The sequence below is a fragment of the Poecile atricapillus genome, chromosome 6 (assembly GCF_030490865.1).
Source record: "Poecile atricapillus isolate bPoeAtr1 chromosome 6, bPoeAtr1.hap1, whole genome shotgun sequence".
Classification (NCBI taxonomy): domain Eukaryota; kingdom Metazoa; phylum Chordata; class Aves; order Passeriformes; family Paridae; genus Poecile; species Poecile atricapillus.
The window spans coordinates 21370296-21387584 of NC_081254.1; the positions used below are offsets into that span (position 1 = coordinate 21370296).

General features: G+C 42.2%; 1 protein-coding gene across 2 annotated transcripts; it reads left to right on the forward strand.

Annotated features, from left to right (window-relative positions):
• The first annotated feature begins 35 nt into the window (after positions 1–35).
• On the forward strand, positions 36–17199 carry LOC131580397 (lysosomal acid lipase/cholesteryl ester hydrolase-like). 2 transcript variants are annotated; one of them, XM_058841556.1, is made up of 10 exons: positions 36–2458; positions 6174–6312; positions 7606–7720; positions 8736–8934; positions 9557–9666; positions 11173–11309; positions 11907–12047; positions 13177–13248; positions 14163–14231; positions 15218–17175. In XM_058841556.1, the coding sequence occupies exons 2-10, from the start codon at positions 6181–6183 to the stop codon at positions 15446–15448; spliced, it is 1206 nt and encodes a 401-aa protein (XP_058697539.1). In that variant the 5' UTR covers positions 36–2458; positions 6174–6180; the 3' UTR covers positions 15449–17175. The 2 variants fall into 2 exon arrangements, with proteins under 2 accessions (XP_058697539.1, XP_058697540.1); XM_058841557.1 differs by lacking the exons at positions 36–2458; positions 7606–7720 and having other exon boundaries at positions 6175–6312; positions 15218–17199.
• Positions 17200–17289: the final 90 nt, after the last annotated feature.

Here is a 17289-nt window from a genome sequence, read left to right on the forward strand (position 1 = left end):
GGTTCAAGCATGCACCTGGAAACTGGGAAGCTTGGCTTCAAGATCCACCTCGAGAAAGAAATCCTGACTGATTCAATCTTAATCATTTTGGCAATGGCAGCCACTTCCATGGGACCATTTATTTCAAAGTTACACTCTGAACCCAGCAGAAACCTCACACCTCCTGCTGTTTCACATGTAAGCTACTGGCTATCACAGGGCTGAGATGATCTAACCTTTGTCAAGGCTCTGAGCAGCCTCTTTGGAGTTTAAACACTGAAGTGAGAAGTACCTAAACCTTGTTAGAAAGAATCCATTATCTTCATCCCATGTAAATTTAGAGCACTTTGACCACTAGTGGAAAGAGCTGCTTTCAAGACACTGCTAAAGAATTATTCATCCTATTAATTTCCTGAGGTAATTATGACTCTACCAACCTTGTTTCAAATAGGTAGTTACTGCACAAAACCACTCAGCTGATGGGTAACCTCTGTGGTTATTAGTTTGCAGCATTATAGGTCACCATTCCCCCCAAACAAGGTGTGCCATTAGCTTCACTGTGAAAAGAAACACAGTGCATTTAGGGGTTTCCTTTCAGCCTGACACCCTCATTCCCTATTTCAATGAAATGTGACTGTGGGCCAAGTCTGGGACACTAGCCAGCACAGTGCAGCTGTTGCACTGGGACAGTTCACTGGTGACACTGTATGACCAAAGGGCCAGTGTCTCACTCTGAGTAATGGTAAATTATCCAAACAAATTAACCATGGCTGTTACCACTTCTGCACCTTTCCCTTCCAAGAGAAACAACAGGCCTTTCTCATCTCCTGGGCCCACTGCTGAAGGCTGTCTTGTTTCCTTCTGTTTCACAAATGTAGCTAGAGTTTGATCCAAACAAAACAGTTCCCCTCCAGACAAGGACATTCTTTCCATCAAATACAAATTTCTGGAGAAAAATACCCTTCAGACAGTCAATCTTTCAACTAACTTGCTGCTTGTAGGGAAAATGTATGAGGACATGAGACCTACTTTATAAGTTTTCAATGCTTTCCATGCTAAATGCAACAGCATCATACCTGAGAGTAGGCAGAGTATTCCATAAAGTCACCTAGAAAAGAGATTGCAATTGTGCAGCTATCTTGCAACCTAAGATGCCATAGAGGAGTCAGAGATTGGAATTTTCTGGAAAATCAGGAAAAGCAGGTTGAGCAAACAGCATTGGACAGATCATGGGAACTATCGATCCCACCTTGGAAGGGATGAGGCATGTTGCAGAAGTCCTTCTGAGTGATCAATTTATGGTTTGATGATAGTTATTGTCACTTACAGATATCAGAGAAGCCAAGTTATAATGTTTTTCACTGAAAAATTATTGAACTACCTTTCCCACTATCCCAAACAATGTTCTCTACTTCATATGTAAAGCAGAACTGTCACTGTTACTGTGCTGTCACCCACAACCGTTCGTGATGAAACAGCAGTTTCACTAAACCTTTCCTTCCCCCTCTAGTCAAAGGCATCATACTATTTGCAATGGTGTTCCCAAGAATACATCCTTCTTAGCTGGTGTTCTTCTAAACGCCCTTCAGCCCATGATGAAATTCAAGTTCTTCTGAAGATATTTGTGAGTTAATTGGCTGAACAGGCTGATCCTCATGTATAAGGATTCTATTTAGTTTATAGCCCAGCTGCCCAAGAACGTGTCCTTCTGCCCATGTTCACTGAGCCAATCTCAGTGAGGACTGAGCCCTCAGGCTGACTACAGCTAATTCAGCTGTTAAGCAAAGATCTCCAGATACCGTGTTTTCAGAGGTGATGAAAATGGCTAAGGATAAACAAGAACCCTTGCTTGTTCCCTCACTGGGAAAAAGGTTACATGTAGTGTTCAAGCCTTCTTTGGCACTGAAGTGTGATTAATACAAAATAAGGTGGGTTTCATGAGTTGTGCTGCTCACTGGAAAACAGATTTAGGTCACTTTCCAGTGTTAAAGTTAACATAAACCAAATGAAAAGCAATAGCAGAGACAGCATTCTTGAGACACTATGTTGAGAAAAGCTGGACACTTCCTCCCTTTCATCTTAAAAGATTACAGTTGAAGCAGCCCCTCAGTTGGGCAACAGTACAGATCAAGGTCTGCCACAGCCCCAGAGAACTGCAACACCCAGGTCCCAGCTAAACATACTAACCACTGATTTATAGGTTCTCTCTACACTCTCCTGCCCCATGGGGCATTTTGGGATGGTGAATTAAACCAGATCATCTTTTTCATCACAAATATTTCCCCACTTCTGAAACACTGCCAAATCAGTACTTAAACATGCTCTGCAATACGTGCTGCCTACACAGCTGCTTCCCTGAAGTGCTCATTTTGTTTTGACTTCCTTTTATCCGCGCAGGTTCCTGCCAGTGAATCAGTCTGCTGGCGGAGACGGACCAGAGACCGTGGCAGAAGACAGAAGCAAGGCAGTCAAAGCAGAGGTAAGTTGCTTGTACATACATGCTTATGGTCTCTTTCTCTTTTCTGTCTTAAAGATATGCTGCCTTGCTTTTGTGCAGCTGGTTGTAAAAATAAGCAATATTTATAATAAAGTGTTTTTCCTCTCTCATCTGTAAGCCTATTGCTGTGCACAGAAGTGCTTCTCTGCTTAAACTAGAAGTTTGACCTGCACAAAAGGGAGAAAAAGAGCAACAATTTAATTTTTTCCTACTTGTTTTCTTCCCTCTGAGAACAAGGGAATGAATATGCAAGTATTGCAACAATGTGGACCTCCTGTTCGTTCCATATAATGCATGAGTATGTTCTCTTAGTAAGGCAGCAAATTCTCATGCGTGTTTAGTCACAGTTGCTCTTCTGGTTGGTGTGCATATGCCTTACGCTTCTATGAAGTAAATTTTAGACTGCTTAATGCACAAGGATAGAGGGACAAATTTCAGAATGGCTTGCGTCTTAGCTTCACTAAATTGTAAAAGTGTGTAGAGGAACTTTCAAGGGCATTTCTCTCTCTGATCATTTTTCCATCTATGCATATTATTTTATGATAGTTTACCATGCTCAGTCATTTCTTATGACTTCATCTCACTAGACGAAAACAGCTTCATCTCCTGTCTTTATTGCTAGAATTTAAGAGAGCAGTGGCCTGCCAAGATTGATGGTACTTGGCCCCCTGCATCTGAGTAAAAGGTGAATACCTGGAAGTCCATAAACCATGTCAGCTAAGCCAGGTGATCACAACGTGCATTGATGAAAGCCTCTGCATTGCCTCGACTAATCCTGGTAGTGATTTGAAAACAAGTTGAGATATTAACAGAACCTCTTCCTGCCAAATCGAGATTCCCAGAACAGGGAGAGGCAAGCTTATTTTACTCCCACTAGAGCAGAGTAAAACAGCAGAAAGCAAAACAGTGTTGCACTGCCTGAGTATATAGTTGTGAGGCTTCCTGTTCTCACAAAAAAAAAAAAAAAAAAAAAGAAATATTTGATAAACAAAAGGAATCTAATGAAGTGTGTTTTGTTGCCAGATTTAAAGATTTGGGTGTTTCCAAATGCTGCTTAATTTCAAGTGTTTGATGACTCATGAGGTTTGACTTCTTTAAATTTGTTCAGTCAAATTTAAAGGTCAAATTGAAGATCACTGGAAGTCAAAACATATTTTCTTTGTTTACCTCTCTCTCATCCCACAAATTCTGTTCTTCTTCCCCACTACTTGATGGGGAATACATTCTTATTTTCTCCTGATCTTCATATTGAACATTCTTGAGTACAAATAAACTTCACAGAGTACCCTATCTCATCATAGCAGATATGCTAGAAGCAGACTCAAGAAACATGTGGCTACATGAGAACCTCTGTTCATCATTAAAAATTGCATTCTCCATGCCTAATGGCTGGTTCCCAAAAGACTTGTCTCCTGAGTCTCCTTAACTTCTAACAAAAACTGTAAGACAGGCAGGTCTGCTATGAAATTCACTCACAAACCCTCTATGCTATGGCTACTGCAAAGCTGCATGGACTCTGAAATGCTGACAATCTCACTCTTGCTGGCTGCTGCTGAACATAACACCAGCTGTCTTTGTCTGCCTTCCCTCCAGCAAGGCTGAACCCTCTGGAGCAGTCCTTCCCTGACAAACAGTCCTCAGGAGCTGCTGCGACCCCCATCACTGTAGAGGCTTGTGTCTCAGTGCTTGACTTGGTAGATATTTAACACATCAAAAGTCAGTTACAGGATGGACAGAGGGTGAGCTCACACAAACACACTACAGTCATGGAAATGTGTCCTCTTCTTCTGAGGAAGCCCAGCTTGCAAGAGCAGTGGTGTCCCCAGCCATTACGAGTGACAAATCTTACAAGACTACAATCCGCTGTGATGAGCTGAAGCCTTACACTGCATTAAATCCCATAGATTCTACTGTCAAACGTTTAGGTCTCCTGCCTGATCATTATGGTCTTTATACACATGCAGAATGACTACTCTTCACGGCATCATTCTCTCCTCACACATTAAAGCACAGCATAAAACAAAAATTTGCTGTATGATGTATGATGTGGCTTTTCCTGAATATGTAAGTGCAGTACTGATGTCACACTATATTAGGAATGGCAAAGCAATATGACATGACTTCCTTAGCTGCATTGTACAAGAGAACAAAATTTATTACTCTTAATCTTCTTTTATACACGTTTGAGAAGGTCCCAAAACTCTCACTAGTCGTTAAAGGTACACATCACCATCATTGGTTAAGTGGAACACCATCCCTTGACTAAACAACACCTGCAGATCGTTGTCCTTTACCAAGGACTGTTTGGATTCCTTCTTATGCTTTCCCAGGCCAGAGTGAGAAGCTTGTGTGACTTAGTTTCACACAGACTTTGTTCCCTGCTTGCTTTTTGCATTTAGTATCCACATACTGAGCTTCATGGATCAATCTTTTTGTGCAGGTCTTCAGAAAGAAGAAGCAAGGAGCACTGAATTTGTGAGCACTTGCTCTCCACACAGTTTCAACCTTTAATCCCACACTCAGTAACTATCTGGGTCACAGAATCTGTTCTTCTCTTTTCTAAAAGATGTTTGTGTCAAAATTATATTGTTGAAAAAAAAGCCTGGGAATCTCAATGAAAGCACTGTTCCTGCACTCACTAACCTGGGTTCTAGAAAATAAAGACTAAAACCTGGAAGCATATCTATTCTACATGCAGTTGGCATAAACTTGTACTAGATCAACTGCACTCTGCAATTTCTGTTCAGAAATGCTAATCTGGAGCCATCCATCATCCCAGAAAAGGTCAAGGTCTCACTTCCCCATGACCAATACATGATTTGCACTATGGACAACCATTTCTAAGAGGTAATGGAGACAGGTCCTTGACAGCACAAAGGCAGTCTCAGGATCTATTGCTCACTCCTCATGGCTGCTCGCCTGCTGGCCAAAAGGTAAGGCTGACTAGGAAATGACTCATGGGGATTTTGGGGAGTCATGCATGGTCACCTTGTTTGCTCCATATTGTCAGAGGAGCTGATTTCAAACAGAACTTGATCATGTTCTGGGGCACATCATCCTTTGAGGAAAGCACTGAACGTACAAGCATGTTGCCCAACGTCCATTAAATCTCCTCACAGAGTGCCTGAATTACTCCTGGCCTCTCCATGAGCCTCATTATGTGGTCCCTCACCCCAGCACACCACTGACAGACACAAGAGTAGCATTCAGTCCCAGAGGAAGAGAAGGGAGGTTTAAAGAGAGCCCATCCTGAACCTCTTTCACCTCATTCTGGAGGAGACAGGAAACAAACAGTGCTTTCTTCTCCCTCCACCTCTCCTGCTGGCAGAAGGGTGGAGACAGATAAAGGCAGACAAGTTAGGTGATGGTCATCTCAAGTGCTCACACTTCTTTGTCAAGCTTCTGCTAGGCTTGTGCCAAGAGCTGGCCCTGTGTACCAATCCCAGTTCCCCTGCAACCTGCAGAGTGCTCAGGCATATTCTCGCATGGAATCCATAGGCGCTTTCCTCTCCTGTTCTTCAACCCTACCTGTTAAACAGGGTGAGCTGTAGACAGCCTGTCCTCACACAGGTTCTTATTCTGGCAGCCCTTGGGGAACAACTCTTGGGCAACCTTCAGGACACTCTCTTCTCGGGTCTTCCTGGGAATTCCACTCTCTTCCTAACACAAACACCCCTGCCTGTGCTCTTCCACACAGCCCCAGGATGTGGTGCCTCCTCGTACTGCTCTGCTCCCAAGGAATTGCCTTTTCAGCAGGATTCACAGCAGCCCCCACTGCAGGTGCTGACACAAACCGCTGCAAGAAGAGTCGCAACCCCGAATGCTTCATGAATGTTGTGAGTTGGGTCACCTTCTCTCCCCTTCTGAAGCTTCTCTTCCAGTTGCATAGCTGACAGTCCTTGTCAGGAAAGCTAAGAAGGGCCCCTTCTGCAACTCCTGTTTTCCCAGCCTGCTGTTTCCAAAACCACTGCCTTGGGGTCCTTCCTATGATGAGGGCTGGCTCTGAATGTGCCAGGGACTGATGTGCCTCTTGCACATTGCTGTGGGGACTGCTGAATGCTACCTTTGCTTCCAAGGCTAGGAAACTCCCCAGAACCTCCTGAGGGCCACTGGAGATCCAGACTATGTAATTTGGATCCCAGTGGCCAGACTCAGCACTGGACTGTGGAAAGAGCACAGACTACATGCTCCAGTCCATACCAAACTGAACAACAAACTTTGCTGCCTGCATTTATGGTGAAGCCCATCAGATAGATGGGCTTCATGGATTCACTTCACTTATGGATAAATGTGGAGCTGTGTCACAGCTCATGATACTGTTTGCAGTCAGCTTTCCCAGCGCACGTCGGTATTACAGGCCACTGCATAAGGGGAGGAGTGTAAACCTGTCAAGAGAACAAAGAACCTTCCAGCACTATCCTGGAAGAAACTTTGATTCTCCCATCCAGTCTGGCTGCCACAGAGAATTCCTTTGCAGTGGAAGCAAAGGCTGGTTTTTATTATCAGGTGAAGAAAAGGCCTGCCCTTCCGTGACAAACTGTTTGCTCAGAGCAGTGGTAAGGGAGGTTGAACCCCTTCTTCAGATTCCCACAATGCAAACTAATCAAAGACGCCTTGCCCTGAGTCACCAAAGATTTCCTCAGAGTACGTGCAAAATTAGGTGTAGGTGGTCCCATCAGTTCCTTTGACAAGATCTCCACCCTTGTTTGCTTTGCCTGCATGGCTTGCCTAACCACATTTTGGTAAGAAAGGATTTATCATGGACCATCCCCACAGCTATTGGCATTGTCTTATACAGATACGGCTGCATATTTAATCTGTAGAAAGGTACAACCTGTACTAGCCTGGCATAACATGACAATCTATCTCTTGGAAGGGTGTTGGTCACTCAGTACAGTTCTGCTTTGTCCCATAATAGAGGGCTAAATACCAGACAACCACCATCTAAACAGATCTGAGGAGGACTTTGCTTCATCTTTTTACAAGACCTGTAATGTTTATTCTCAGCCATGGTCTCTGTGGCCAGGGCCTTGCACTACCCACAGCACATCCCACACCTGCACTGCTCGTCTTGGTTAGGCTCCAGAATAGGACAACTGGCACATTAACTCTCCTTTGGCTTTCCACAGAGTGAAATTATCAGATATCATGGATTTCCCAGTGAGGAATATGAAGTTACAACAGAGGATGGATACATTCTTGCTGTTTACAGAATTCCTGCTGGGAGGAATGACCGAAGTTCAGGTGTGACACAGTTACAAGCACACAAGGAAGCTCTGAGAGCCAACTCCTACACAGATTTCCCATCTTTCCCCTTTTCACCTGCAATGGCATGTTCCATTCCTTTCCATGTCCACAAGAGCACCTGGTCAGAAGTGTGACTCGAATATTGAATCTATCTGAACTCCACACATTCAGTGTCTCTGTCCTTATTTCAGACTTTTCTAATATTTTTGTTACAACCAAGAGCTGAAGGTTTTTTCCCCTCAAATGGTCTGGCAGGTAGGCTGATAAAAAGGACTTGAGGAGGTTTTGACTTAACAATCTAAACAATATACATTAGGCATTTGAGTTAATTCCCTGGCTTCTGAAGGACAGAGATATTCTCAAGGAAGAAGGAAAGAAATCAGGTTGTCAGTGAAAAGTAAATGCATTTCTTTGGTTTCATCACATTTGCTGAACTGCGTAAAAATTTCAAGCTGGAATTTGAGGTACACTGAGTACTGCTACTTTAATTATTAGTCCTTGTTAGTATTATAGAATGATTTCTTTGGATGCCTTCCCCTAAGTGGATCTCCTTTGGAGATCATTCGAACCAACCTGGCTCTCAAAGTAAGGCTAGCCAGGTTAGATCAGGGGTCTCTCAGCCCTGCTCAGTGGTTACTGAAGTGTGGATTTCATTCTCTGGACTCTTTTTTCCTTCTCTTCCATACACTGCTCTGCCTTCAGCAGTTTTCAGCTTTGGGTAGATGGCTTCAGCATAGGGGCTGTAAGCTGGCTTTTCAGTGCAAGAGGAGGTAGAACAGGAATCCTCAGTAAATTCTTTATTTGCCAGACCTGTCATAGAATGGTTATGAAATGTCATTAAATGGTTGCTGCTTGCACAGGAAAAAATCCTTCAGGTTTCTCAAATCAATATCTATGTATAGTTCTCCTGGGAGCTTCTAAAAAGAAACCTCTCAAAAATTGAACTCTGCACTCCAATATTAAATGCACATTAATTGCTGTTCCAAGGAAATAATATTTGAATCTTTTTCAGGGCAAAGGCCTGCAGTGTTCCTACAGCATGCTTTCCTAGGAGATGCTACTCACTGGATTTCCAACCTGCCCAACAACAGCTTGGGCTTTGTGCTCGCAGATGCCGGCTATGATGTCTGGTTGGGAAACAGCAGAGGGAACACCTGGTCTTTAAAACACAAGACCCTTAAACCCTCCCAGAAGGAGTTCTGGCAGTTCAGGTACTCAGTAGAGAGAGAAAGACTCAACACAGAAACTCCAAGGGGACTAGATAGCTTCAGCCTGATGGCTTTCACCTAAACCAGCATCAGATCAGGATCTACACCAACCCAGGAGGTTAAAGAACCAGACAAAGATGGATGGATGCTCACTACTACTCAGAGTTGGGAGCATTGGCTGAGGAAGAGATTTCAAAGATTGGGAAATGAAACAGGATGCTAAGGAAAAGGGAGACCGTACTATGAGAGGGAGAGCAAGAACCTCAGCTGGAGCACACTGGGCAGCCTTGTCTAGAAATCTGATCTCTCACAGTTCACTCCAACCAAGAGATAAATGTACTTTGTAACCCACGCAGTTGAAAGCACTGATTAAATCCAGTTCCCCAAGGGCTGCAGCTGTCAGGTGAAACTGGCACTTCATCCACACAGAGCCCAAAGCATCAGGCAGCCGGGCTGCACAGCTGCACTCCTCTGCCCACCTCCCCAGCTCAAGCAAGGCTGCAGACTCAGTGTGCAACCTCCTCCTTCTGGGGGTCCTGCTTGGTGCAATGAACAAAACTGACAGTCAGTAACTCACACCGTGATAGACAAATTGTCTGCCAGCTTTTTGTGTTTCTCCCCACAGCTTCAATGAAATGGGTAAATACGATATTCCTGCAGAGCTGAACTTCATCATGAATAAAACTGGACAGAAGGAGGTTTACTATGTTGGTCACTCTGAAGGGTCAACTGTAGGTAATGTCAGGAGAATTATTAACATCCGTTTGTGCTATTTGATCAGTAGGTGACTCTCCCCACTGATTCTGTTGTTTTTCTTGTTTGTAGAGAGCTAGGAAAACATAAAATTTTTTTTGGGTTGAGATTTGGAAAATATGCAAAACATTTCTAAAATCAGCTTTGGTTACCCTTAAGAAGCAAATAAACTTAATAGAAGATGCAGGGATAGTTCAACTTTTTAAATAATTACAGACTAATTAAGGGTCATTTACTGGGTAATTCTGGTACTGCTATAGGGTATTTTTCTCAGCAACAGGAATTTACATGAAGTTCTTTTGTATTAAGACAGACAATTAGAATTATAGAGTCATAGAATATCCTGAGCTGGAAGGGACATAGGATCACTGAAGTCCAGCTCCTGGCCCTGACCAGGCCAGCCACAGTGTTCACACCATGTGCCTGAGAGCATTTTTCAAACACTTCTTGAACTCTGGCAGGATTGGTGCTGTCACCACTGCCCTGGGGACCCTGTTCTTGTGAACAGGATGGAAAAACTAAAAAGATCAAAAAGCCCATGTAACACATAATTTGAATTAATAAATCTATTTAAATTAAATTGCTTGAAGGCAAGGAAAAATAACCTCAACATTACTAAGTTGTGACTTGGTGTCAATCTTACAATTTAAGTTGTGGTTCATGAATGGATATAACTGGCCACATTTCTGTTTAAAAACATAGTGACAGGGACAAAAAATCAGGAAAAAAAACCATTAATAGTTTATTTTCTCTTAGGTTCAGCATTTGTCATTCATTTCATGGCCTCTAAATGCAGCTAACTTTCTTTTAGCATGAGTAGAAAGTTCTTGAGGGTTATGGTTTATGTGTAAGATCCATGAATGGACAATGATTAGAAAGGAGCCAATGCCAGTTATTAGTGTAAACAACCCAGAAAAAAAAGAGAAGAAAGTGTGGAAAAATCATATATTGACACAAATTCTGACTTTTCTTTCTTTGCTTCCCATAAGAGTATTTAAGGACCCTCATGGCAAAACAAACCAAGCATCTAGGCTTTCTTATCTGCCTGTGATGCAAGCAATCAGTTGAAAACACTCAAAGCTCCTAGAATTCAGCTAATTATTCTATAGTTTCATGAAAGTATAAACATGCATAGATCTTTAGAGACTCTAATTTGAAAAACTTTTTTTGTGGGAGTTTCATAAACTTTAGAGGGAATTCATGTTATCTTCAAAACCTCACTGACATGTTGCCTACAAAAACGCTTCTGATAAAGACAATGCCCATACATGCTTTAAACCTTAAAATGAACTTTGCCTCCCAAATAAAATTAGTTTCAGGACTTTGCTTCAAGACTTTCCTTGAGTAAAACATGAACCACAAACATGAACAACAGACAATGAGCTGCCAACCTACTATGAAGTCTTGTTTGCTATCTGCTGTTTATGTATTTAATTAGTTTGTGGAGGATATCTTCACTAACTCAGGCTGTCTCTTCTGTGTTTGCAGGCTTCATAGCATTTTATACATATCCTGAGCTGGCTAAACGGGTGAAAATCTTCTTTGCTCTGGGCCCAGTAACTGTGTGTTCACATGCTACAAGCCCTCTGGTTAAGATGACAAATCTTCCTGAACCACTGCTCAGGGTATGTCATTTTTCCCTTCTAAGAGGTCTAATGCCTGACTGATCTTCATGGGGCTCCCTCAGTCTGAGGTAAAATGTTCACAAACAAGTGACATGCTGACACTGAGATCTTGTCACACAAGACAATTCATCTTTGGATGAATTGAGTGCTCTCAAAACACTGTGCCCAAACCCTGTGGTGAAAATAGTTAGGATATAGAGCTCATAGCAGTAGCTCCCAATGAAGTAGGAGACTTGTGAAACTCTGTCCTGTTTTAGTATTCCTGCTGCTTGTCCAAAATGTTGCTGGTCTCATGCAGGAGGAGTTAAACCAGAACTGCAATAACAGACATAATTTCTAGGACTTTAAAAATGAGTAGGCATTAAAGTCAGCACACTAGAAATGTTAGCTTCCTCTAGGATTGCTAATAATAATATGAAGGAGGAAGAATAAATGATGTGCTGTGGGGAAGAGAGTGTTTTAAGGGGTAGTGTGAGGGTAAGCTCTTCCAGCACTACTTGAATGCTGTCTTATGAAGGCTAAGCTATGAGCAACAATTTTCTGCATAAAATTCTTCTGTAACTAGGAAAAAAATGTTGCACTTTTCCTTTCCCTCAGTTATTACTTGGCTGCAAAGGAGCTATGCACCAGATCAAATTTCTGAAAGGACCCGTGACACAGTTCTGTACAAGCCTGGATAAGTTTTGTGCCCATGTTCTCTGTTACATAGCTGGAGGCAGTATAAAAAATATCAACACGGTAAGTATATGCAAGAACACCTACTCAGAGCAAAACTAAAGGAATTTTGGCAGTTGCACTTGTGCACTATATCCTTGTCTAGTTACCATCACGCATGTAAATGTACAAAAACCACAGTGTAGCTCTCAGCAGACTGAGGGAATGCCAGGACATTTTGTACTGTCAACAGCGGCAACACAGGCCTAGTGATGGGTGGGGGCAACAGCTGGGCACATTGCAATGCCAGAAGAATGAACTGGGTTCAAGCTGGAGCTATATTGCTTATGTCAGGATGCACCCTCTTTTGGGGCTAAGCCAACCGGATTTTTGTCACACACAGATGTTCTTTAAAAAGAGACAAGGAGTGATGGAGTCAGACTTCTTGGCAATACACTTGCCTGTTTCCTTCCTCAGCGTATAGACACTGGGGTCCTCTGAACACTGGAAGAGCTAAAAGGCAGGAGAAAAACCTCTTCTTCTTCCCAATTTTCAGACTATTTGCACCAAAACTTGGTCACAAAGAGCTATTGTAAGGGGCATTTTCCTGGTTTTGTTGACCTTAGAGCTGGGCCCAACGGCTCAGTCCACAGGGTGTAGAGCTACAGAAAGCCCTTCCACTGTGCCACCTACAGTCAGATCCACAAACAACTGTGCATCAGTCAGAGCAGACGGGAGAGACAGCAGAGTTTTTCCTCTGCTTGCCAATATATGGATGCTGTGGTGCCAATCCCCTTTACAGGGGCCAAAGTATGCAGAAGCTGGCCTGTATAATGTTTGTTACTGCAGTGTGTCTAACAGCTGGGCCCATTTTTTCATCCATAATCTTTGTTAAAAGCACACATGGGAAAGCAGTTAGACTCAAATGCAATAGCAAATAGACTCAATTCAAAACCAATTGCAGTTTTGAGTTGCAGAGCTAAACCATTAAGGACATTTCCTGCCTTTCTTAAGTCCCTAATGTGGTTCTCAGAGCAAGGTAACATAGCTGAGGAAGAATCCAGGGAAATGGAATTGGAACATCTCCTTAGCAGAACTATAAAAAATGTTTTTTAAGCTGACTTCTTTAATATTAGAAACTTACTTTCTTCACAGTTTTATTCTGTCACAGCACTGGATCTCTATCTTTATAAAATTTCTGCTTTCTCTCCAGAGTCGAATAGATACATATGTAGGACATTCCCCAGCTGGAACATCGGTACAGAACATTCTTCATTGGCGACAGGTATAACTGTGCACTGACATGTAAACAATCTCTTAATACTGCTTTTTATGCAACTGACAGCCTACAGGAAAATCCAGGGTCTTTGGATTTGGGAAACTGACCACCATACCTTCTCACCTACCACCATGAGCACCTGCATGTTTAATATGGTCTAGAATATAGTTGGGCTCCTGAAGACAAAGATTCCCAGCAGTCAGTCCCACAGGATACAACTGGCCAGGAAATGGACACAAACCATGAGCAGCCGATGACTCTATGGTCTGTTTTGCCAGCCTCTAAAAAAGTCAAGTGGATGCAAAGCAAACACAGATACAGGAAGACAGAACAGCAAAGACAATGCACCAGACAGATTTTTAGCCCATACCCAGCTACTTAAATCCTGGAAGAAATGTTTTCTAAATTAACAGACACTGGGTTTCTCTCACCCTTTTTTACACACCACTCACAAGTGAAATTACTTGTCATCTTTGTTCAAAAAATTAAATTACCAAAACAAACAAATAACTCCAGGTATTTGCTCACCAGTCCTGCAAGGCACATTGCACAAGACTTGTAGTAGCCCTGACACATTATAGACATTCAGTTCTCTTTCCATGTGACAGCTGGACCCAACTCTGCATGACAATCAGGGACCTCAACTTTAGTTACATAAGGTAAGGTAGCAAAACAAATTTTAAGTTAAAAAAAATACCGAGGGTAGAAGATAAGGACAGAAAGTTAGCAAGAAAAAAGGCAAGGATGCCACTTACCCTGTGATCTGTCCTCAGCACCCTGGAAACCTGCAACCAGAGAAAGGTGTGGGAGTAACTACAGTCCACTACCTGAGCCTTGACTTAACCCACAGGCAGGAATACGCCTCCTGCACTCTACTCCTTCACCTTTCATCTCTTTTATTTTGTCTGTTCTTTTAACAGCTACTACATACAGACCAGTTTCAAGCCTATGACTATGGCTCTAAGGAAAACATGAAGAAATACAACCAGGTAAGGCAAAACCGCTTCCCTCAGAACTTATCCTTGGGTCTTGGTAAAACTAGTAATCAAAAAAATTCAAATTTTAGCACCTGTGAGTACTAACAAGGAAGAGTGGTCTCAGATAGTGATTCAGCTGAATCACACATAAGTGTAAAAGTCTATTCACAAACCAGGCAGAGATAGACCATTACAGACAATTAAGAGAACTTCATTTTGCCTCCCCTACTGATGCTGGGATATGCTCAATGCCATGTCAACTTACATACCATTCCAGAAATGCATAAGAACCACACCCAAGTCCTAGTACTGGGTGACTACAGAGCTCTTCACTTGCCCAAAAATCCTCAAAGCCTGACTTTCATTTAAGAGAGGAAAGGGATCTCACAGCTACAGTGATCCCTCCAGTGGACTGGCAATCATTTCACTTTTGACCAGCACATTGGACTTGCAGTGTTCTGTGCTCTACCAAAATGTTGTTTTCCAAAAACAGAAAGGCACCAGAGCTACAATCAGTCACTTTTATCTCACACACTCAGCAATTTTCTATGTGAAATCATAAACAACTTAATTATTTCAGTCCCACTTCAGTTCCAAACATGAAAACTAAGACCAAAAGCTGCACTCTGTGCATCCCAAAAAACTTATAGATCTCCTCACCCTGAATACACACAGGAGAAATCTCCACAGTCCTTGACTGATGAATACTGACTTTGCTCTTTCCATGCCCACACCTCTGAAGAGCACAAGCCAGGGCCCAAATGCGAAACAACTCTTAGCCATGCTTTATAGAAAGAAAAGGAATAGGATGGGTCATTCTATAGACAGGGAGTGGGGTTAGGGCAATGAACAATAAGAGAGTGGCCTTCATCCTTATGGTTTTACTGTAGGCAGTGCAGAAGCAAAAGACAAAGAGAGGTGCTTCCTCAGAAACCTTTCTCTAAACACAGCTTTGATACAGCAGCAGCATTCACTCAGGTCTCCTCCCTGTCTTACAGACTGCTCCTCCTGTGTACAAGATTGAGGAGATAAAGACACCAACTGCTGTTTGGAGTGGTGGACAGGACACATTCGCAGATCCAAAAGACATGGCAAGGCTACTTCCTCGCATTACTAATCTCATTTACCATGAGCATTTTCCTCCTTGGGGACATCTCGATTTCATCTGGGGCCTTGATGCAACCGAGAAAATTTATCTGAAAATCATTGAATTAATAAGAAAATATTAATGAAACCATGAGAAGAGTGTTGATTGTAAAAACCTCCAAAATTTCTATTTGGCAATAAGGGTATCAGGGGAAGAGGTAAACACACAGGCACACAAAATGGATACATCTATAGGTATTTATTTGTTCTTATTTATTTATTGCTTTCCTCATAATTTGAGCTTTTCCATGGTGTTACTGTTACTGCTGTCTTTCTGAGAAGTCTGAGGTATTTAAGAAGGAAAGCTGAAAACATGAATATATTTGAGTACATACTGCAGGGATCACTGAATTTCAACAGTCTTTATTTTTACAAGACTAATTTTCCTACACCTGAATTCATTGTTGTTCTCAGATAGATCTTACCCAAGTGAGGCATTCTCGTGCCCAATTTTTTTCTTATGGAGATCCAAAAGTGTGATTTGATCATTTCTCTGTTGGAATGAACAATTTTGTTTAAATTAAATTATTACAACCCTTGACAGAGAAGCAGTCTTTTATTTTCCCTCCTCAAATAACCCTTTAATGTCAACAGAACCAAGAGATCTTCTTGAAACAGAAAGATAATTCTGAAAGAAAAGATAATTCAGAAAGATCTTCATGAAACAGAGCAGATAATAGATGACTACAAAACATCAAGGAATACAACCTCAAAAAAAAATCATAGAAGTATTCCTTTGCCCTCCATGCCTACAAATCACCCAAATGTTTGTTCACACACCCTGAACACCTCGCAGTTTCAAAGACCACGGATGGCAGCTGTGGAATAAGGAGATGTAGACCCATCCAGCAAGGTGCACCCCAGGCAATACAGCTTCCACCCTATGAATTATTCTCCACACTGGCAATGAAGCTGTTGCAAGCACTCTGAGCTGTCAGCATTCACTTTTACACAGCTCTGTGTCTGAGCCATTCTTCATTCAAGCAGTTCCTAAAACATGGGAAAGCAGTTGGATGTTTTCCCTTTCCAGCCCTTTGCCATAAGAGATGGTGTACTCATAATCCATGGCAAGTGCCTCCCCTCTTCTCACCTACAAGCTGATCTGGAGTCTGTCCCCAGATTGCACAAAAAATGCTCATTATTACAGGTTCCAACGAGAAGCTTTGTTTCATGGGGTCTTCCTGGCTGCAGCTTCAAGCTCATCTTGTCCAGCCAAGACCCTTTGTAGCTGGAGTTGACATCCAATGCAACAGTTACACTGAAAAATATACCTGTCTTTGCAACACAGGAAAAGTGCACTAGCTTGTCTGTGCACCTACTGTGGCACCCATTAGCAATGCTGCACTGCATTTGCATAAGCTTTTGACAGCTTACAGGAAAAGGCAAAAAATATCAACAAAAATAAAGATCCAACAGATCAAGGAGGCACAACACAGCAGTGTATAAAATGAGTTTCCCTTCTATTGCTGCATTGTTAAATCACAAAGCACTGGGCCACTTTCATACATTGCTTATCACTGCAGGTTTTCTTCTGCTTTCACCTATGCAAGAGAAGACTCATGGATATATTATTATTATGATTGGTATTATCCCCTGCTGCATGTACCACTCTGTACAGCATGCTATCCTGTCTAGTCCCAGGGCAATGATACATCTGGTTTCCATCAACAGCATTTCATTTATTGACTCGTTTTTTCCCTTCAGTACACTGTTTATATTGGAAAAGTAGTCAAGAGACCTGTTTCTCTACTGAGCCAAACACATTTTCTTTACTATTTCTTAATGCATTAAAGTGGTCTGGAAATTGACTTACTTTATGGTCTCCAGCAAGGCATTGAATCTCTTTTTGCTGTTTCTAGATGGAGAAAAAAAAAAAAAAAAAAAAAAAAAAAAGCAAAAAAAAAAGCTAGTTCTACCCTTGTAG